The following is a 23,007-nucleotide window of genomic DNA, read 5'->3' on the forward strand; positions in this document are numbered from 1 at the left end:
TTGAAAAGACATTCAGATACATGATAATGATTTATGAACAATAATTTTTCTTTCTTTCTTGCTTTCTTTCTTTTAATGGTGTCTCTGACTGTCTTCACGCCTATGAAACATGTGTCTATTAAGCTTTTAAAACGTATTTAATCTTTCAGGCAATGCGTCATCAAACCAAATGAAGAAGAGCTTTTTTAACTCTTTAAAGCTCGTTCTTCTATAGCTTGAGCTGGTACAAAGCTAGCAGTCCACAGTAAAACCCAGTGACTTTTATTTTGAAGCTCAGTTCTGTCTTTGGCGCTCATGGCTTCACATGCGCGAGGAGAAGGGCGCAAAATTTCCCGGGATATTTGGGGCCTAGAAATAAACAAGTAAGTGTGAATTTGTAATACAATTTTAATTTGAACAATTAAGGCGTTAACTGCTTTTGAATAATAATGAAAGGTAACGTTACACATCAATGTTACCCATACTCTCACTTCCACAAAGTTGCTAGTTCGCTAGCTGCGGATGTGAGTTAGCATAAGAACTTGTATCGAATAATAATCAGTTCTTTTAGACTCAATCTGATAATGTATCTGAATTCTAAAGACTTATAAACTAAGCATTTTTTGACGTCTTGTAATATTATTGACACGTTAATAGCCTATATGATTTGTGCATGCGAACTGATGTTTAGACCATGTAAACAAAAAGCTCAAAATCTTTTTTACATTTTATAAAAATATATATATATACAGACGTGTGATGGTTGCTGAGGTATTGATTTGTTGATCTGAATAAGAAGTTCATATGTAGCAAGTCGAAGATTAATTTGAATGAATTGAAGGCGTTCTCAACCTTTGCAGTCTCATGAAATCTCTGTATGTTGTGTATATTCTCTCATGCAAATCCTGATGTGCTTTGACCGTGGAAACCCTGAATCAAATGTAGTGTATTTCTAGGCCATGCCCTTGTTGTAGGTAATAAATGTTGCTGTTGTTTTGTCTTCCAGCTGACTGTCATATGCTGCTCTTGAACCTGAGAGAGAGAAACCTCACACAGTGACGTGTAGAGATGCCGCCTGTGTCTGGTCTGGACTCGAGTCCGGTTGAAGAAAGCTCCGGGGGTCTTAAACGTTCAGACTGCCTTTGTCCAGTCTGTCTGGACATATTCCTGGAGCCCGTCACTTTACCCTGCATGCACACCTTCTGCAAACCCTGCTTTCTGGAAACCGTGGACAAATCCAACATATGCTGCCCGCTCTGCCGAAAACGTGTGTCCACTTGGGCGCGACTCCACAGCCGCAACAAGACCTTGGTGAACATGGAGCTGTGGAGACGCATACAGGACGCTTTTCCCACTCAGTGTGAGCGGAGACTGCAGGGGATCGAGGACGACGATGATGCTGGTAGCTTGATTTAAGCAATATTTGCTGATTTTAGGGTTTGCATTGATTTGAATCACTTATGCAATCTTTTTTATTCCCCCAGTAACGATTCCGAGACCTCGCGTGTGTCAGCCAGGAGAGCTGAGGAAAGAGTATGAGGATCAGATCAGTAAGGTGAATGAACACTATTACAGAGTGCAGGACCGTGCTCACATCGACCGTGCTGTTGTTTGTTTGTGTGTCCAGTCCTGCATTATAAACTGTGCTGCGGTGGACCTTTTGAAAGATCTGAAATGTTAATCAATTTTGAGTCTTTGGTTAATTTTGATCTTTTCCACACATTTAATGTTTTTAGTTACATAGGCATGTAATTGCAGTTAAACACTTTTATTTATTCATTTACTATTATTATTATTATTTGTTTTATTTTTATTATAATTTTGTTATTGTTTTATTTGTTTGCTTGTGTTTTGCTGATGTAACTTTAAATAATCCTGAATAAACATTTACATTTATGGTACTTCATCAATTTATAGAAACTTTATTCAGTACTTGGTCTTTTGAGATTGGAAATCTGAGTTGCAGAATTAATCATGCCATTTAAAGGTTTAGTGTCTGTAAGATATTTTTTATGCTTTTGAAAGAAGTATTTTATGCAAGGATGCATTTATTTGATTTAAAAATACTGTAAAACAATTATATTGTGAAATATTATTACAGTTTTAAATGCCTTCAGTTTTTTATTTGAATAATTTTAAAATGCAATTGATTCCTGTGATCGAAGCTGAATTTCAGCATCGTTCCTCCAGTCTTCAGTGTCACATGATCTTCAGAAATCATTCTATTATGACGATTTGCTGCTAAATAAATATTTTTTGATTATCAATGTAAAAAAAAGAAATGATAAATGATGCATTTAATTTTTCATGATTCTTTGATTAACTGAAAATTCCAAAGAACAGTATTTATTTAAAATATAAATCTTTTGCAAGATTATAAATGTCTTCACTGTCACTTTTTATTAATGTATATTTTTCTAAGTAGCCTATTAATTTCTGATCTGAAACTAAAACTGACACCGAACAGACTTCAAAATCGAATTATTACTTTTATTTTTTTTTATTCCTAATTATGATTATTATTATTATTATTATTTCAGTTGTATGCACATTGTCAATCAGCGGAAAAAAGAAAAGATTCTTGTTGTGAGGGCTCATGACCTCATTTCCTGTTGTGAACAGTTGGTGGAGGAGAAGCGAGCTCTAGAGGAAGCTGAGAGGAGGGCCAGTGAGGAGTACATCCAGCGGCTCCTGGCTGAGGAGGAGGAGCGTACGGCGGAGGAGAGGAGGAGACAGGAGGAGCAGCAGCTGGAGAACGATGAGAAACTGGCCAGACTGCTGAGCCAAGAGCTGGTGAGCTCACACTTCATCATCATGTCAAATCTGCCTTCAGACATGGGACTGTATGAACATGTAAACAATCATTTCTAATTCCATGTTCTTCATGTGACAAGCTCAACCTTCAAACCAAATAGTTAGCTGTGTTTATGCTAATGAGATTATCAGTAATTTATGGAAGGCCGTTTCCACCACGGAAATAAAAAAGGTTGTTGCGTCTTTATCTAACAATTCTGACTTCCTTTTTCTAACAATTGCGTGATATAAACTAGGGCTGGGCGATATATGAAATAAAATGTATATCTCAATATTGGTAAATAATTTAACTAATACTTATATAATTTTTTTTTACAAAGATTTTAGCTAAGAACAAAATACTGTCTACTGTCTCTGGTTTAAGAGAAGCTCAGTGGCATGAAACTGTGTTCCCACTGCCACTAAAAACCTTCTCAGATGGGGAGCTATGAAGCACATGGCTATTAATATATATATACAGCCGTGGCCAAAAATATCGGCACCCTTGGTAAATATGATCAAAGAAGGCTGTGAAAATTCATCTGCATTGTTAATCCTTTTGATCTTTAATTTTAAAAATTCACAAAAATGTATCCTTTCATTGGATAATAAGAATTTAAAATGGGGGGGGGGGGGATCATTATGAAATAAAGGTTTTTCTCAAATACACATTGGCCACAATTATTGGCACCCATAGAAATTCTTATGAGTAAAATATCTCTGAAGTATATTCCCATTCATATTCACAATTTTTTGAGCACTCAAGCTTGATTATAAACATGAAATTATCCAGCCATGGCTTCCTGTTTCACAGAAATATAAAGAGGAGGGAAAACAAAGCCCAAATTCCCTTAATCATCCATCAAAATAAGAAAAACCAAAGAATATATTTCTGTTGTTGCAGCAAAAGATAATTGAGCTTCACAAAATAGTGAAGTGACTTTAAGAAAAGAGCTAGAGCAGTGAAAATTCCCATTTCCAGCATCAGGGCAATAATTAAGAATTACCAATCAACAGAAAATGTTACGAATCTGCCTGGAAGAGGACGTGTGTCTATATCGTCCTAAAACATGGTGAGGAGGAGAGTTTGAGTAGCAAAAGACTCTCCAAGGGTCACAGCTGGAGAATTGAAGAAAATAGTTGAGTCTCGGAGTCAGAAAACCTTTAGAAAAATTGTCAAACAGAACTTACATCACCACATGTCGTTTGGAAGGGTTACACGAAGAATTCTCCAAGCTCATCCAAAAACAAACTAAAGCATATTAATTTATAAGACACGACTGGAACTTCAAATGGGACTGGCTTCTATGGTCAGATCAAACTAAAAAATGAGCTGTTTAGCAGCAAACACTCAAGATGGGTTTGGTGAAGATAAAAAGTACCCCATGTGTACAATGAAATATACTGCTGTATTTTTGATGTTGTGGGGCTTTATTTCTGCTGGAGGACCTGGACATTGTGTTTAGATACATGGCATCTTTGATTCTATCAAACACCAACATATAAAAAAATCAGTAAGTGACTAACTCTGTTAGAAATCTTATTAATGGTCCATGTTTGGATCATCTAACCATAAAATAACTCAAACACAAACCTCAAAAACAACACAGAAATGGGTCACTGAGCACAAAACCAAGCTTCTGCTCTAGCCACTCCAGTCCTCTGACCTTAACCCTACAGTGAATGAGAGGAGTGAACTGAAGAGGAGAAGCTGGGAATCTGAAGGGTCTGGAGTGATTCTGGATGAAGGAATGATCTCTGATCTCTTGTGAGGAGTTCTCTAACCTCATCAGGCATTAGAGGAGAACATTTAGAGCTGTTAAACTGGCAAATGGAGGTTTCAAAAAGTATTGAATAAAAGGGTGCCATTAATTGTGGCCAATGTGTATTAGAGAAAAACCTTTATTTCATAATGATATTTCCCCCCATTGCATTTAATCAGCGACCACAATCGCAAACAGTTGAGATCTCATGACCAAACACAGACTGGCTGAATGACTTTTGAGAGATAAAAACTTGCAGTTCTGGCTTCTTTTTTTTCTCCCAATTCATTTTTTTTTTCTTAGAATTGTGCGATATAAACTCGCAATTGCTAGTTAAAGTCCAGTTTTTAATGGAGGGGGGAGACTGATATGTTCTCAGAATTGCGAGTTTATATCATACAATTCTGAGAAAAAAATCTGAATTGTGAGAGAAAAAGTTACAGTTACCTTTTTTATTTGTTATTCAGTGGCAGAAAAGTCTCAATTCACATCTTCCAGATTTAGGCCTAAAAATGTCTTAAATCGGAGCAAAAAGTCCTAAATTCATAGTCGTGACTCGTGATGATAAAGTCAAATGCTGCTGCGCTTGTAGTTTTCTTTGCAGACCTGTCAGTAAAGCTGTTTTGTGGTGTTTGTGCAGAATTCAGGACCAATCTCTGAAACATCCTGGACCACCAAACCTGCTGATAAAACACCAGCGAAGAAGACAAAACCAAACATGGGCGACATTGAGAAGTGAGTATCTGCTGTAGAGCCCCAGTATATCAGTAACGTGACTCCTCATCCTTTCGCACCTGGCTGTTGTTGAATGTACTGAAAGTGTTTTTTTAATGTGCTTCATTCTCTTATATGCAGGTTTTTACGTCCAGCGCCTCATAAACAGCCAAGCAGTTCTGACAGCAGCCCAGACTCCTCTCTGATGGCTAATAAGGTGATCTCTTTATGCTTAGACTCTCTCATTTTATAAATGAAATGATAGCAAATGAATTCAAGTAAAATAATATGATAATAAAAATAAAAGAAATGAAAAGAAAATAAGAATCAATCAGTTCTAAAAGAAAAATACTCAATAAATCCATAACTAAATGTCTTTGAAGACATACTTCAAGAGGAACAGTAGCTTTATTTATATATATATATATATATATATATATATATATAAAAGTATATAAAATATATATATATTAAAAGTTATTTGTTGTTTGTAAATGTCTAATTTAAACTGGGTGTTTTTTGCTTTTTTTTTTTTGTAAGGAAGATATTGATTTTATATACCGTAATGTTAGGGAAACAACATGCATGTTTACAGGAGAAAAGGATAACAGTTAAATTACAATATTATTTATTTATTATTATTGTTATTATTTGAATTGCATTGACTAAATACAGTAAAAACAATAATATTGTGAAATATTTATTACAGTTTCAAATAGCCATTTCCTCTTTAAATATATTTTAAAGTGTAATTTGTTTTTGTTCAAAAGAACAGCGTTTATTTGAAACCGAAGTCATTCATAATATTGTCTTTGTCCCTTTTGAGCAACTTAATGAATCTTTGCCTAATACAAATTATTAACTTAAAAAAAAAAGAAGGAAAATGAATGAATGGTGTATGTTTAGAGATTATCAAGGCTCGAAATTGACCGTTTTGATTGCATATGCTCCTGAAATTAAATCTGTGCAACCTCAAAATATATTTGGGAGCATTTGTGCGAGTGTATAAAATTGTTTTCGTGTGACCTGTTTTCAGAGTATGTCCCTTCTGAGTGTTGAAACGATAATGTCAGACATTCTTAACTTTTAATGTAGATTTTAGAATAGTTAATATTAGCTGTCAATCACCCAGTCACTGCTTTCCTCCGTCAGGTGATGGAGCTAACTACCACGGGGAATCTAGAGGGCTGAAGAAGAGAGAAAATAAAAAAAGAAACTGACAGATTTCTTTTGCGAACCATCTAAAGTTACAAATAATGGTGCTGATAATAGCGATCGTGGAGAATGTTGATCCACCAGCCAAATAGAAGGCGTGCAGTTTTCGGAGAGAGTTGTTGAAAGTGGGTCAGCTTTGAAAATGGTTCTATGCACTGCATTCATTGTAAAGCCTGTGGGACGGTGTTTGCAGGTAACAGCGTTCGCCATCAAATCTACACATTTACTAACTGATGTTTTACGATGTGCGTTTTGACATTGAGTACATTTCAAAATACAAACGAATCACCCACAGAGAGTGCACGCATGCATGACGTCAAGTCTATTAGGTTAGATTAGTGCACGTGCGCATTTAGAGTGTGTTCTTCCACTGCAAGATTCAGTTTATTGAAATGCATCACAAAATTCAATATATGGGGCCTTTTATATAATTTAATAGTTAATCAATATGACAAGAACATTGCTGTTTTTTTCCTCCAGAAATCTGCATGATTACAAATGTAATATTAATTTTATACAACTTTTCAATGAACAAGTTAGTATTAACCCTCTAAGCGCCAAAGTCGCAAAATTGCGACAAGACGTCATCCTTAATAAAATAGACTGTAGTTCCTTATATGGTGTAATATCTCATTTGTATGGCAGACATGTAGTACTTTGATTCTAGGCCAACATTATGCATTGTTTTGTTCAAAGTGTTCGAGGAAATAGCAGAGCAAGTGAGCTCTCATGTTATTGATGCGGTAGCAATTGATTTCATAGCGTGAGTGTAAATGTGAGATTTATGAGAGAAAATCGGCAGATGGCTAATACAAAGTTGTACCGCGAGGATGTGTTGCATATGTTGTTCGCCGATTCTGACTCTGAAGGGGAATATTTGCCTTTTGGAAATGACAATCAGCTGTCTAATGATCGCGCGTCTCGCGGTACATCTTTGCAGCACAATGGTGCCGCCGAGCAAAGCTAGAGTGTTCACGAAGCACAAACAAGCGATCATTTCGACCCTTTGCTCAATGGGGATGCGGGTGACAGAGGTGAACGTGGTCATAGTGTCCATAGGAGAGCTGTTGCTGATTGCGCACGCTCTAATGCACCGCCGTCAGACAGTACAGGTGCAGTCTGTGTGGAGAAGGTGCGCTCTGCGCTGTCATGCAATGAATGAGAGGAACCATACTCTCAAGAACTACGAACTGTGAACATATGCCGCGTTTCCACCGAAATTACCTGGAACATTTGTACCAGGAACTTTTTTTCCCAGGAACTTTTCCCCCCAGACCTGTTGCTTTCTGTGTTTACACCGCAGTGTAAAGTACCGGGAAGATTAGGCAAATAGACTGGTGACGTAGGTCTGCGCGCGTTTCTCAATACAAAGTGCGCTGATTTTGGACGTGCATCCTCGGTAGTTCAGACTTTGCTCATTCGACTCGGAAGTGTGATGTCTGCGACGACGCAAGTCCGGTAAATCTGCAAACAGCAGCGTACTTGATAATATCAGTCAGCTCGCCTTGGCTACTGCAGTTTTCCTCTCTGTATATTTACAATAAAACGAAATAGGATATCAAATACCACTGCCTCCTTTCGTTTTCATTTAAGCATAATAACAGCTGCAGAAATGTACTTAGTTCAGGGATATGTGTATATACAGCCATTACAACGAAACGAAATATTATATAGATGTGACTTTTTTTATTTTCATTTTAACATATAGATAAATTGAATACAGACCAAAGATAACCTGTTAGCCCGCAGCTGAATTATATTTTATGTTTGACCACTAAAGAGACATCAGAGCCAGCGGCACACATCAGAAGGTCTAGCCGAGGAGAGGCTGCTTCTCGGCGGATACATGATCACTGAGCTCCCGCTGATCGCGTGGAGCTCACCGTCTCTGAGATCGGCGAAACACATTTTTAAATAGGCGCTGTCTTTATAAATAAACCACAGATTTGAGTTTTAAACAACTACATTCCCGCCTGAAATACTTTTAAAATTACATTTCATGACACAATAACAGTAATATTTTGAAAATGTTGATCCGAATAAATGGTGGTTAAACTCAACCAATGCTGCGTGAACTCAACCAATCAGGATGTTTAGTGCCCAAGCCCCGCCCCCGAAAATTCCGGAACTTTGAAAAAGTACCACCTCTCCAGCAGGGACTTTCTGAGGGGCATTTTTTTACCCGGAACTTCATTTAGTTCCTGGTTCCTGCGCTGGAAACACACGAGTACCAGCCCAAAGTCCCTAGTTCCTGGGTAGTGGAAACGCGGCATATGATAAAAACCCAGAAAATATTGAGATCATTTGTCAATATCGCACACCCGTATCTGCCAGCCATTCCATGCAATTGGCCCTATGTAAAATTTGACACTGCATACACCATCCTAACCCTTTCTAAAGAAGAGCTTTGCTTTAGGTTGTTGATCTTTCAGTGTTCTTTTCATTTTCTCTCTTCTTCAGCCCTTTTTCTTGCGGTGGTTAGCGGAAAGCAGTGACTGAGTAATTGACAGCTAATTTAAAATCTGCATTAAAGTTAAGAATTTCAGGATAAAATCTGGTAATATATATGTGATGCTCCTAAATGTTTGGTGAATGCTCCTAGATTTTTGACGTTGGGAGCACCAGTGCTACCAAGTAAAAAAGTTCATTTCGAGCCCTGATCATGCATGTTTAGTTGAAGATAAAACACTTTCTGGACAATTTCCAGTTTCAAAACAAGTCTTCCTGTTTTTTAGGAGAACATTCTGAGCCCTCCAAAAGCCCTCTCAGCACGATCTGTGGAGGACACAAGCAAACTGAGCACACCTGTGCTGGACTACAGCGGGAAACCCTCCACCTCCAGCTCCAGCGGCCCACAACACACTTTTGTTTTTAACAGTCCGAACAGCAGTTCACTGAAAAGAAAGAGTTCAGAGGTGAAGCTTCAGACTGAAGTGGATCTGCTCACTAAGAGGCCCTGCGAGTCTCCTTCAGCCGATGGCGCGTTCCTGTCTGAAGTAGTGTGGAATGAGGAGGCCTTACGGAGCCGCTGGCAGCAGGAGGAGGAGGACCGCAGACTGGCCATGCAACTCCAGAAGGAGCTGGACCGCGAAAACTCTGTGGACCGCAGGAAGGGTTCAGCCGATGGCTATCCGCTCCGGCAAAAACCCCCTCGCCCTTCCACAAGCACAAACACAGACGAGGAAAACACGAGAAAGAGCGTCAGTGCACGGGCGACTGGGAGGAACAGCGAGAAAACCGAAAAGAGACTGTCTGGAACAGCAGGAACGACCCCTGGGAAGAGCCCTGCGTCTTCTCCTTCTACAACCGTCCCGCCTGCTTTGAAGAAGGGGGCGAAGCAGACCACCCTTACTGAGATGTTCCCCAACCTGAGCAGCTGAATGTTGCTCTGCTGCTTTTATCTGGTTTCTTATTCAGCCTTCAGACTTGAAGCTCTTGTGAGGTGCTGCGCTGCTACTCAAGGACGTCCTGCAGCCGATTTCCGTTGTCTTTCGGTTTCTGCTCATATGTTGCTAACACTCCTTCAGTGCCTTTCCAGTGATGATATAGTTTCATTTTATAGAGCATTTTTAAAGTTATGAGTAGTTTAGAGATTGAAATGGTGTTAATGCTGCAGAAGAATATCAGTTTATAAGCGTTTCCAGGCATTTCACTTTGGTTAAATAAAAGTTCGGTTTAAAAAAGAAAAAAAATGTGTTGTGTGGTTATTTGACAAGTGAATAAAAACACAATTGGGTTAGCTGCTGTGTCTCTTTCATAGATGTTGGCATTTCTCTGTGGTTGGATTTTGTAGAAACCGGATCTTCAGGATCTGTCACTTTGCTGCTGTAGTTCTGTGTTGTTTGGACACAACCATTCACTTTCGGTTTTCTACTACCAATGAAGTCTTGACATACTATGTCTGATATTAAAGATTGTTGCATTTAATACACCAACTAACCTTGCCCTGAAGGTTACAGAAGCTCCTGCTAAACGAGCTCTTGTGATTTTCACTTTCTGGACGTCTGACAAGTCACAAGAGTGCTGGTTCGAAGATGCTGAACACACATAGAGTACAGGTCCTTCTCAAAAAATTTGCATATTGTGATAAAGTTCATTATTTTTCCATAATGTAATGATAAAAATTAAACTTTCATATATTTTAGATTCATTGCACACCAACTGAAATATTTCAGGTCTTTTATTGTTTTAATACTGATGATTTTGGCATACAGCTCATGAAAACCCAAAATGCCTGTCTCACAAAATTAGCATATTTCATCCGACCAATAAAAGAAAAGTGTTTTTAATACAAAAAAAGTCAACCTTCAAATACTTATGTTCAGTTATGCACTCAATACTTGGTCGGGAATCCTTTTGCAGAAATGACTGCTTCAATGCGGCGTGGCATGGAGGCAATCAGCCTGTGGCACTGCTGAGGTGTTATGGAGGCCCAGGATGCTTCGATAGCGTCCTTAAGATCATCCAGAGTGTTGGGTCTTGCGTCTCTCAACTTTCTCTTCACAATATCCCACAGATTCTCTATGGGGTTCAGGTCAGGAGAGTTGGCAGGCCAATTGAGCACAGTAATACCATGGTCAGTAAACCATTAACCAGTGGTTTTGGCACTGTGAGCAGGTGCCAGGTCGTGCTGAAAAACCAAATCTTCATCTCCATAAAGCTTTTCAGCAGATGGAAGCATGAAGTGCTCCAAAATCTCCTGATAGCTAGCTGCATTGACCCTGCCCTTGATAAAACACAGTGGACAAAAAAAGTACTTTGGACCACTGAGCAACAGTCCAGTGCTGCTTCTCTGTAGCCCAGGTCAGGTGCTTCTGCCGCTGTTTCTGGTTCAAAAGTGGCTTAACCTGGGGAATGCGGCACCTGTAGCCCATTTCCTGCACACGCCTGTCCACGGTGGCTCTGGATGTTTCTACTCCAGACTCAGTCCACTGCTTCCACAGGTCCCCCAAGGTCTGGAATCGGTCCTTCTCCACAATCTTCCTCAGGGTCCGGTCACCTCTTCTCGTTGTGCAGCGTTTTTTGCCACACTTTTTCCTTCCCACAGACTTCCCACTGAGGTGCCTTGATACAGCACTCTGGGAACAGCCTATTCGTTGAGAAATGTATTTCTGTGTCTTACCCTCTCGCTTGAGGGTGTCAATGATGGCCTTCTGGACAGCAGTCTTACCCATGATTGCGGTTTTGAGAAATGAACCAGGCTGGGAGTTTTTAAAAGCCTCAGGAATCTTTTGCAGGTGTTTAGAGTTAATTAGTTGATTCAGATGATTAGGTTAATAGCTCGTTTAGAGAACCTTTTCATGATATGCTAATTTTTTGAGACAGGCATTTTGGGTTTTCATGAGCTGTATGCCAAAATCATCAGTATTAAAACAATAAAAGACCTGAAATATTTCAGTTGGTGTGCAATGAATCTAAAATATATGAAAGTTTAATTTTTATCATTACATTATGGAAAATAATGAACTTTTTGAAATTTTTTGAGAAGGACCTGTATATACAGTATATCATAAAGGTGAATACACCCTTCACATTTCAGCAACCATATCTTCTCAAGGGATAATAGAGCTGCACAGCCTCTTCCACTCCTCCATGATGACATCACAGAGCTGCTGGATGGAAGACACATGGTGCTTCTCCACCATCCGCTCAATAGGGCTCAGGTCTGGAGCCAAACTTGGCCATGCCTTCATCTTCAGCTTCCTCAGTAAGGCATTTGTCTTCTTGGCGGTGTTTGGGGTCATCAAAACTGCCGTTCTGCCCAGTCTCTGAAGGGAGTGCATCATTTTCTGCTTAAGATTGTCACAGTTCATGCTGGTATCCCTCAATGAAGCGCAGCTCACTCATGCAGCCCCAGACCATGATGCTAGCTCCACCATGTTTGACTGTAGGCAAGACACACTTATCTTGGTACTCCTCACCAGGGTGACACCATTTTAGCCAAACAAGTTTATTTTAGTCTCGTCAGACCACAGGACATGGTTCCAGTAATTCTTGCTCTTGGACAGGTTGTCTTCTCCAAACTATTTGTGGGCTTTCTTGTGAGACACCTTTATTAGAGGCTTCCTTCTGGGACGATGGCCGTGCAAACTAGCTTGTTGGAGTATGTGGCCTATGGTCTGAGCACGGACAAGCTGACCTTCCACTTCTTCAACCTCTAAAGCAATGCCTGCAGCACTCATGCATCTGTTTTTCGAAGCCAAACTCTGCATGACCCTGGTCCACTGTACTGCAACTCCGTTTCAGGGTGTTACCGATCTAACTATAGCCTAGGCCATCTTTGTGGAGAGAAACAAGTCTAATTCTCAAATCCTCAGGGAGTTATTTTCCATGAGGTGCCATGTTGATCCTCCAGTGGCCCGTCTAAGAGAATTGGACTCAAAGCACCAAATCTTAATTGCTCCAATACAAGTTACACAAATTTTTTATGGTCCTGTCAAACAGACAAAAACATGAACATGATGAATAGGACATGCGGCTTTGTTGTCACTTTTTGGGTGTACTCCCTTTTGTTGCCAGCTGTATTGACAATTATGGCTGTAAAGTAATTTTCAGAGGAAAGTAAATCTGTACTGCTATACAAGCAGCACATTGACTAGGGTACTCTAAAATATATCCAAGTTTCATTTCTATACTATTGTCCCTTGAGAGAATATACTAAAATGGTTGCTGAAATGTGAAGGGTGTACTCACATTTGTGAGATACTGTATAAGTGGTCTGATCTAGACGATATGAATGAATACATAATAAATGCTTGCATATATTTGATTTTTTTTTTATATAAAAAACAGCTTGTTCAGATCTGAGAGGGCATGATGACGTAATGGGGGAACAAACATTTGCATAAACTCCGCCTCCAGAGCAAGACATTGATGAACAGTCATCTTCTTACCATAGGCCCCGCCCACTGGCATTCAGTTGAAGCTATAAGGCATATAACATTTCCATCCATTTGGATTAGTTTTAATTTCATACATTTTAATTAACTAAATTTAGCTTGTTCCATAAGTCATATTTTAACCATGTGCATACTTTTTATTATTATTATTATTAATTTAATCGTTTTTACAACAGATGATGCTGATTCTATACATTTCAATAAAATGCGTTTGGAAAGTTGATACATAGATTGCAGAAATGCTCCCCGTTTCATATGGCAGACAAATATGCATCACATTAAGATTATTCGTTTATTTTAATTTTATTAAACCGCGCAATTCAAATGAATGGAATTTTATGTGCGATTTAAATACATGGATCTTAAATGTATACCTTTTGTTTTTATAAATACACTGTTTATTTTACAAGCAAATACATTTTGTCTTAAATTTCATGTTCAATTCAATGTGTGCAAATTTCAAGAAAGTGAAAATCAAATTTTTAGTGTAATCCTATAATATAAACAATGAAAATTTCAAATCCTGTCCTACATCACTGATGATCTGTATAATAGTGTCCGTCCTTGGGATTTTTCTATATAAGGAGCACAGAATTTTGAGAAGTGTTATCCTCTGAGCTGTCACGTGAAGCCAGGGAAACAGTTCGTCAGATGATCGGTGAAGCAGACTGGATGGATGTTCACTCTAGTCTTGCCACATCACATTCCACTCTGTTAGGTTTATATCAACTCAAACAACAGTTCCTTCCTTCTAGCTTTGCTTAGAGCCTGTTATGGTCTTGTTTTAGCATTTCCCATATTTTTGGGTTGAAGTTGGTTGCAGTACTTCCTGCTTGAGTCTCGTGCATCTTCATACAGCATGAGTAATATTCCTCACTTCTGGTGGCAAAAAAATCCCCCAATGCTTCACAGAAAACTGATGTCCAATGAAAACTATTTATGGTCTTGAAATGGTTTCTATTTAAAGAGTGCAATGATAATTGCTCATAAATGTGAAAGTTTTTGATAAAAAAATTAATAAAAATAAAATAAAAACATGTTTATTCTTAAATATAAACATTCAAAATGACCAGATTATTATTACTATTTAAATATTCAGCAAGGATGCAGTCAACTGATCAAAAGTTAGTGTTCCCCCCACTGTTACGTTTTCTAGCAGCAAATCAGTATATTAGAATGATTTCTGAAGATCATGTGACACTGAAGACTGGAATAATGATGCTGAAAATTCAGCTTCATCTCAGGAATAATTACATTTTAAAATATATTAATATAGAAAACGTTTTAATATTGTCCCAAACCTTTTGAATGGTAGACTGTAAGCATCAATGAATTATTCATCACCAGTTAAGAAAGTAGGAATACTAGGGTCCGTTATGATCTCATGCTTGATTTGAAGTAATAAAATAAAAACATATATATAAATACATGTAGATGTTTTTAAAATATGTACTGTATGTGTGCGTATTTACATATACATAATAAATATACACAGTGCACACACATATTATGTAAACAAAACTTTTATTTTGGGTGCGATTAATCACGATCATTTGACAGCAGTAGTAAAAATAGAAATAACTCTGAAGTGGCTGCTTTGACAGACCGACACAAAAATCCCCCGAGAGCGGTTTGATTCATGAGCTGTCTTGTGAGCTCGCTGACTGATGGACCTCTGGTCATTTGACTGCTGCTTTACATGCAACAGAGCTGCATCATAGTTTTCTCATACAGTTTGCTTCCAGCTGTTGCACACAACCATAGGGGCAGATGTGGTTCATGTAGTGGTTCATGTAGGTTGTCTACAAACTGAAAGGTTGGTGGTTCAATCCCCGGCTCCACCTGACCAAGTGTCGAGGTTTCCTTGAGCTCCAGCTTGTGCTCCCGACAAGCTGGATGTTGCCTTGAATGGCTGACACCGCAGTCGGTGTATGAATGGGTGAATGTGAGGCAAATTGTAAAGAGCTTTGGGTGGCCATGTGATCTGTTGAAAGTGCTATATAAATAAAGTCCATTTACCATGTTGCAAACATGATTGTGCATAATGTGACAAACTTCAGAAGTAGGAAGTAGGATCAGTGTATCACAATGAATCAGTGCAGAACACTGTTGCAATACTCGATTGCATATCCTAATTGTTGCCTCAAAAATGAAACTTCTGGCATTGTTTGTTCACCCGAAACCGGTTTATGGAAAATAAAATGAGACATTTTCAAGAGTTGAATCATAACCATTCAGGCTTCAAAGTAGACCATAAAAATAGCTCTGTTGTACAAATCATACACACTATCCATCATTTTCTGAAGCCTGACTTGTATGTCACGTATTGCATGTATGCAATATAAGTGTGCTTCAAAGCACAACAAAATATTAAAACAAATGTAATTAAAATATGCCTATACGTAAACCAGCTGGGATTTCTCTGTTTGCACATTTAGTACACTGTAAGTTTGCAGACTGGTGCACATTTGGCACGACTGAAGTGATTTGATTGTTCTGATTTGCTCTTGTTTGACTCCCTGTGGTTAGTATGGTGTCAGTTTTTCATTAGTGTAGTATGACTAATGTATTTTAGTTTCACCATCCTCAGCTGTTTGTGTGTGTGTCACAGAATCGTGGGTAGGAAACACTCCGCTCTATTTAAGCAGGCAAAGTTCCTCATCTTGGTATAATCAAAGGCTCACGGCTGAAGACTCTTCTTAGCTTTCCTCACAACACACCTGCTCTCTCTGCTGGCAGATTTTCATCCTAAAACTATATCTTACAGTCACAGAACAGGTAGGATTTTTTTCAACATTTGGACACTTGATTATTTAAAAAAAAACATATATATATATATATATATATATATTTTTTTTTTGTTGTTGTTGTTGTTTTCTAATGATTCAATTAAATTCTAATTAAAATTCATATAGTAACATAGTTTGTTGTGTTACTCTGCATGAACACTAGGACAGCAACACTCACAAAAAAAACAAAACAAAGAAACAAACAGCAACAAAACACTAGTGACCTGCAGTATAGATCCAGCAGTGACTCAGTGAGTTCACGTGCTCTCTCTGGTGGTGTTTCGATGCAGGGTCGCTGGGAGAGATGTGCACCGGACACTGCTCCAGGTCTGTGGGAATGGCTCTGATCCCTACAGCCATCGTCTGCATGCTGGCAAATACACTGCTGCTGTTTCCTGATCTGAAGTATCAGTACCTGACTGACAATCATGTGACCAGAGAGGCCACGTGGTGCTCTGGGATCTGGGCATCAGGGCTTCTGGTGAGCTCATCTGTTCTTTTGTTTTGAGATGTGATTCTATTCTAAATTATTTTGATGTTAAAATAATTACAGAATTATTATTATTGAAATATAGTAAATGTAGTACTCAGTAATGTGTGTATATTAGATATTTACTGAATAATAAAATTAAGTAATCAAAATGCATTATAAGTATGTGTTATATAATTGAATAAAGCATTGTGTAATTATGCATATTATATATAAGAGATAACGGTTGTAATGCACAACTGCCAATCAATCAGAATCTAATATACAGACAGGCCATGTTATATCATAGAATATACAATAGAACAACCTATTTTACATGTATTGCTATACATGTCATGTGACATCTGTTGTGTATTTTACATCAGACTGTCCTGTATTGCTCTAATGGCTGTTGTGTGTTTTGTCAGGTGCTTGTGGCCGCGCGAGGTTTTACAACACACAACGAAAAGAACGGATGCTGTTATTTTACTACAGAGGTAAGAGAATTGTATTGTGTGGATATGTCGTATTGCATCATCATTTGAACAATAATTTATTAAAGCAATATTCCACCCCAAAATGAAAATTTTGTCATTAATCACTTACCCCCATGTCATTCCAAACATAAAAGCTTTGTTCGTCTTCGGAACAAAATTTAAGATACTTTGGATGAAAACCAGGAGGCTTTGACTGGACAAAAACTATGAAAAGCATCGTCAGAGTAATCCATCTGCAATTAGGGGTTCAACCGTAACATTATGAAGCGACGAGAACACTTTATAAGCGAAGAAAACAAAAATAACAACTTTATTCAACCATTCCAGTGTCAACAGTCTCCTCTGTGTCTCTCTATATCACCATATCTTGTGTATGGTCTTCTGTATCAGACGCGCCACAAGGATGCGTTCTTTCCTTTCAAATCAAAGCTAAATACAGTTTTCTTCGCTTACAAACAGTACTTTGACCAACAGTACAAACAGTACTCTTGTTGCTTTATAAGGTTACGGTTGAACCACTGATGGCAGATGGACTATTCTGATGATGCTTTCAAACTTTTCTGGACTTTGACACTGTTATTTACATGGCAGTCTATGGGATAGCCTCAAGCCTCCTGGTTTTCATCCAAAGTATCTTAAATTGTGTTCTGAAGATGAACAAAGCTTTTACGGGTTTGGAATGACATGGAGGTAAGTGATTAATGACAACAATTTCATTTTGGGGTGGAGTATCCCTTTAACATGATGCTTTGAACAAATATTCTTTCCTAATGATGCCACATCACTTTTTACAGGTGTTGCGTAAGTTGGGCTACACATGTTTGGCTATTCTGGCAGCTGGCTTGTGTTTCGTGGTGAGCGGGACGGGGCTGGCGCTGGGACCCCTCTGTTTACACAACAGCACTGAAGGCCTAAAGTGGGGACGGCCATTAAAACAAGTCAAAACTGGGTGAGTCAGACCTCAGATTGCTAGATTCCTGCACTATTTTTACAAAACGAATTTACTGTTATTCATTCAATAGGCAAAGGGGTCAACATTAGTATTGTTTTGTCTCACGTTGTGTGCATTAAAGTGATTTTAACTCTGTTAAAGCCACATGATGTTAGCCTTGAGGTTGTTTGCTGTAAAGTTAAGTTTATCTTGTTATGTATTGTTTAGTGTTGGAAAAAGTGTTTCTTTGTTACAGATTACACGATTTCCCTAATTAGTGTAATTATTTCAATTACTTCATTTAAGTAATGTAACTGATTACATTTGGTTAGTTTTTGATTCCTTTTCTAAATTTCTAATGTTTTTAACTGTTATTCATTTTCAACATGTACAGCAGGCAATATTAACCTTACAGTAAAACAATGATTATTGTCAGATTTTTTCAAAACCACTTGAAATAAGATTATAATTTAATTATAATTTAATTAAGCACAGCCACCACAAAATCAGAGATCATTTGAGGTTAAATACAGATATAAAACCACAACAAGGAATAGTTTAGTAGCAATGATACTGTTATGACAGGAAACACTGGCATCTAACAGTTAATCTTAAGAAAAAAAACAAAAATATAATAAAGCACACACATAAACCCAAATAGGAAATAAAAGTTATCGAATAAGCATATGTCCTATTCTGTGTACTAAAGTCTTGAAACATTGGGGTCTCATTTTTTAGAGCAGTCACTGCAATTGATGAAAGAAGTCAATTAAATCTTTATGTGGGTGAAGTAAAAAATCAGATTTAACCCTTTTTTAAATCATTAACATTTCATAAGTAAATACAATTTACAATTGTAAGTGATTACAATTGCATTTTTTTATTATTATTATTAAATAACATTAATTTAGTTACATGTGAGTAGTTACTTCCCAACACTGGTAGTGTTCATGTGTGCTGTTCTTTTTGTGTCGTGTCAAAACAAGCATTATGATAGTACATGTAAATAACTGAAGCACATGTTCACACAGAGAGCAGCTTTACCTCTTTGCTCCGGAGCGGTGGCCGTCTGCCTGTGTGGAGCCTCGACATGTTGTGGTCTGGAATATGGCTTTTTTATCTGTCCTCATGGCAGCGAGTGGCCTTCAGCTCATTTTCTGCGTTCTCCATCTCCTCACCGCTTTACTGGAGTTCATGTGCAGACCCAGCTTCTGCAAGAATAAGGTACATATGTTCACAAAGAGCTTTGTGAAGAAGACCCTTCAGTGAATTCACTGTAGCATACTTCAGATATATTGTAAGATAATGTAATATTAATGTACAATTATCAAAACTCCACTTTAAAGTACAAAAACATTGCATTTTGGCATTTATACCACGATTGAAAAATATCTACTTTTCTTTCTTTTTTTAGGTTGTTCCTGCTTAAAAAATGAATAGAGGTTATATTCATTTCTCTCCATGTGAGAATGAGAAGGACATTTTGGTGGGGTTAAACAGTCAGCTATGACTGCTTAACTTATTTTAAACAGAGAAAGAGAGAGAAAAGAAAATAGAAATGGGAAGTGGATCACAAAAGCCAGATTTCACATCCCTGAAGTTTTAATAGTGATTTTAGTGACTGTAAACTTTGAATCCCAGAAACACTTGAACAGATAATATGCCTTGAATAATCCACTAAAAGCATAGAGACAAATAAGCTGTTTCAAATAGTCTTTATTTTAATATATATTCAGAATGCACTTTAATATTTATGCACTGTATAGTAATGTAATTTTATGCATATGTATGTGTTGATACTGAAACGCTTAGTGTTAGATGTTATTTTAATTGTTTGACTTCTACAAGATTAAAAACTAATTGTATGAACAGTTCATTGTGTAATGGAATGCATTATTTCAGAATGACTGAACCATAATACAGAAGTATTGCACTGTAAAAAAGAAAAGAAAAGTTGCTTCAACTTAAAAAAATAAGGCAACTTATTGCAAGCAGTTTTTTGAGTATACTTAACAAATGGGGACCAAAGTCCGCCCAACTTAAAATAACGTAATATCACAAGTTGTCACAACATAAATAGTCATCTTAACCTCAAAAATATCAGAACAAAATATTTTTTGTTTACTGAACATAAGGCCAATTATCTATAAGCATACACAATTTAACCCATCCAAAGTACACACACACACAGAGCAGTGTTCATAATTTACGCTGCAGCACCCGGGGAGCAGTTGGGGGTTCAGTGCCTTGCTCAAGGGCACCTCAGTCGTGTTATTGCCAACCCGAGTTTCAAACCCACAACACTAGGGTTAAGAGTCAAACTCTCTAACCACTAGGCCACGACTTTATATTATTCAAATAGTCTAAATAAATAAAAGACCATACCACGGGTCAAATAACTTTTTTTTTATTATTGAAAGTTTGTGTCCAAAGCACAAGGACATACCAAGTCTTGTATATTAACTTCTTTACTCAATGCATTTTACACTGAACTCAACACATGGTACATAATGCATGTTAAATAAATCCAGTGTTAATTATACCTTCATACGTTTGCAGTCTTGTGGCATGAAGTCACATGTATTTAACAGCACTGTGCATACTGCATCCTCTGTGCTTCTATTGTTACAGTAGGCAAATTGGTGTGGGTCCAGTGTGGATGGAAGGCAGTTCTTGAGGTGTGCTAGGACCAGTCGCTCAAAGCACTTCATAACAACAGATGTGAGTGCTACAGGGCAGTAGTCATTCAGGCACATCAGGGAGGAGTGTTTTGGCACTGGACTTAAAGCATGTTTGCACAGTTGCTTGGGTGAGGGACAGGTTGAAAATGTCTGCTCTGCACATGCCCTAATCACAAGTCCAGTGTGTCCAGAATGTCTAGAATACAGGATTATATAATTGAATGTTGTACTTGCATTTTATTCTGAATGGTTGTTTTGAGGTTATTTGTTGATAAAAATGGTATGGATCATCAGCAGGAGCAGTTCACATGCTTATAACTTTGGGTGTGGTCGACTTATTTTCATGTTTGCACCTTTGTAGACTCTTGAATCCTAGCAATATCAAACATGCCAGGATTTGTCTTATGGTTTGTGCTAAGTTGTATTTTAGTGCTTAAAAACATTTGCCAATATCTTAGAAACCATTACTACCATCGAAATTTGAAAACATAGTGTGCCATCTACATGCCAATACTCAATTGGCAAAATTTTGATAGTAAGTGACAAAAAACAAAACAAAAACAAAAATGCAAAGTCAGCAATTAGAATGTTTTTCTGTTTCTGTTCTCATGTATGAAAATGTCTATAACTCCAAAACAAAATGAAATATTCTTACCAAATTTGACAAATATGTAACACTCTAAGGACAAATAAAACATTTGGGGTCATTGTGCCTCTTGGTTGAGCTATAATTGAATAAAACATGAAATTGCCATTGACGACAATAAATTATTTTGATATAAATGCTATATTTTACGAATGCTTTGGTTTACCATTATGAAACTTTGTACCATCGAGACTATGACCTGAAAGTACTCCAAAATGTTTGTGACAGTGCCACCTTGTGGTTAAAGGTTATAATGAAATTTCAAATAAATGCATACATTTTGCTTATTGTAATGAAACTGATATTATTAGATTCCTTGGGTCATGCTGAGAACTGTAATACCAATGTTGCCATTGTCAGCCAAACTACCTTATCCGCCATTTAGATTTTCTATAAAAACCTACTTTTTTGAACTACCCCTAGACAGCTGGTCTGATTTCCATCAAAATCGAATCATATCATCTTTAAACCATGCTGAAACAAGTTTAAGGATCTTGTATTGATAGATAAAAAATGTTTTCACATACCAGTATGTGAATTTGAGGTATGATATTACACTTGATATTACAATATTACACTTGAGGCTGTATCTCTGCAATGCTTTGGCATACTGACACTAAACTTTGTGTGCCATTGCCAACTCACACAGAACACACCACATCGAACTTGATAACGTGATAAGCCAATAAATCATGTTACTAGAGATTGTATTTATGATTTTCCATCTATTTTTACTAAAATGATCCTAAAAGCTTCAATTACTAATTTCTGCAGTCGTCTGATGCTTCCTTTCCAGTTCTTGGCCCATGTAATTGCTGTCTGCAGCTACACTTTTTTATTATTATTATTTTTATTACAAATAATACAATTGGCAGCACTTGCAATTATGAACCATAGGGGAAAAAAGTATTCATTGTCATTGTACCTATTTACAAACTGTGTATTGCAGTATTTTATTGTGTGATCACAGCTACAAAAGACAATATTACACAAAAACCTAACATTTGATGTTTTAAAGTCTTGACTACAAAAAGGAAGTGAACATCTCCACTGTTATTTGGCCTACATTTCAAATGTTTTCAAATTTGCACTGTGGTTTTCCGGAAACAGCAGACTTAAAATAGCTTTGAGTTGAGGCAACCCCTGCTACGGACTCTCAGGATGTAATTCATAAATTTAGTCAGTCTTATTTGTCTTCTCTACTTCCTCTTTTCCCTCTTATTGTTTCTCCCTGCTGGTGTCTCCTCTGTCACAGCTCGACACTTTTCCTCTCGCTCTTTCAACCTGCTTTATTTGGACACCCAAATATTTGTACATAAAACTCTGTTCCTCCAACACAATGACTCAGAGTGGATTATGTTTATAAAGGAAAACAGCACAGCAATGGTAAACTTCCAGCCTCTTTTGATCGTGCTAAATAGTAGCTCAGTCAGAGTGAGATACTTAAAAGAAACTTTCATCCAAATTAAAAAAAACTGCTGAACATGTGCTCACCCTCAGGCCATCCAAGATGTAGATGAGTTTGTTACTTTGTTAACATGCAGCCATTTGCTTCAAAATCCAATATCTGATGAACTGGAGTGGTGTGGATAACTTGTTGATTATTGTGACCTTTTATTTCTCTCATTCTG

The 23,007-nt window shown here is 37.5% G+C and overlaps 2 protein-coding genes across 3 annotated transcripts; both read left to right on the top strand.

The window, feature by feature from the left end:
• The first annotated feature begins 219 nt into the window (after positions 1-219).
• On the top strand, positions 220-10,156 carry LOC132108257 (E3 ubiquitin-protein ligase rnf168-like). The gene is made up of 7 exons (XM_059514929.1): positions 220-362; positions 986-1,381; positions 1,464-1,534; positions 2,602-2,772; positions 5,176-5,270; positions 5,391-5,466; positions 9,200-10,156. Exons 2-7 carry the CDS (start codon positions 1,048-1,050, stop codon positions 9,842-9,844), a joined length of 1,392 nt encoding a protein of 463 aa, XP_059370912.1. The 5' UTR covers positions 220-362; positions 986-1,047; the 3' UTR covers positions 9,845-10,156.
• A 5,402-nt stretch (positions 10,157-15,558) lies between these two features.
• Positions 15,559-19,937, top strand: LOC132108524 (transmembrane 4 L6 family member 5-like). 2 transcript variants are annotated; one of them, XM_059515220.1, is made up of 7 exons: positions 15,559-15,800; positions 15,847-16,141; positions 16,443-16,633; positions 17,050-17,118; positions 17,913-18,067; positions 19,081-19,273; positions 19,464-19,937. In XM_059515220.1, exons 3-7 carry the CDS (start codon positions 16,457-16,459, stop codon positions 19,476-19,478), a joined length of 609 nt encoding a protein of 202 aa, XP_059371203.1. In that variant the 5' UTR covers positions 15,559-15,800; positions 15,847-16,141; positions 16,443-16,456; the 3' UTR covers positions 19,479-19,937. The 2 variants fall into 2 exon arrangements, with proteins under 2 accessions (XP_059371203.1, XP_059371202.1); XM_059515219.1 differs by having other exon boundaries at positions 15,559-16,141.
• Positions 19,938-23,007: the final 3,070 nt, after the last annotated feature.

The sequence above is a fragment of the Carassius carassius genome, chromosome 28, assembly GCF_963082965.1.
Source record: "Carassius carassius chromosome 28, fCarCar2.1, whole genome shotgun sequence".
Lineage (NCBI taxonomy): Eukaryota > Metazoa > Chordata > Actinopteri > Cypriniformes > Cyprinidae > Carassius > Carassius carassius.

Bases quoted from the DNA above. Each gene is read 5' to 3' on its own strand.
- LOC132108524 (XM_059515219.1), top strand. From the start codon at position 16,457: ATGTGCACCGGACACTGCTCCAGGTCTGTGGGAATGGCTCTGATCCCT. The intron at 16,634-17,049 runs GTGAGCTCATCT...GTGTTTTGTCAG, and splicing joins TCTGGGCATCAGGGCTTCTG to GTGCTTGTGGCCGCGCGAGG. The intron at 18,068-19,080 runs GTGAGTCAGACC...ATGTTCACACAG, and splicing joins TTAAAACAAGTCAAAACTGG to AGAGCAGCTTTACCTCTTTG.
- LOC132108257 (XM_059514929.1), top strand. From the start codon at position 1,048: ATGCCGCCTGTGTCTGGTCTGGACTCGAGTCCGGTTGAAGAAAGCTCC. The intron at 1,535-2,601 runs GTGAATGAACAC...TGTTGTGAACAG, and splicing joins ATGAGGATCAGATCAGTAAG to TTGGTGGAGGAGAAGCGAGC. The intron at 5,271-5,390 runs GTGAGTATCTGC...TCTTATATGCAG, and splicing joins AACATGGGCGACATTGAGAA to GTTTTTACGTCCAGCGCCTC.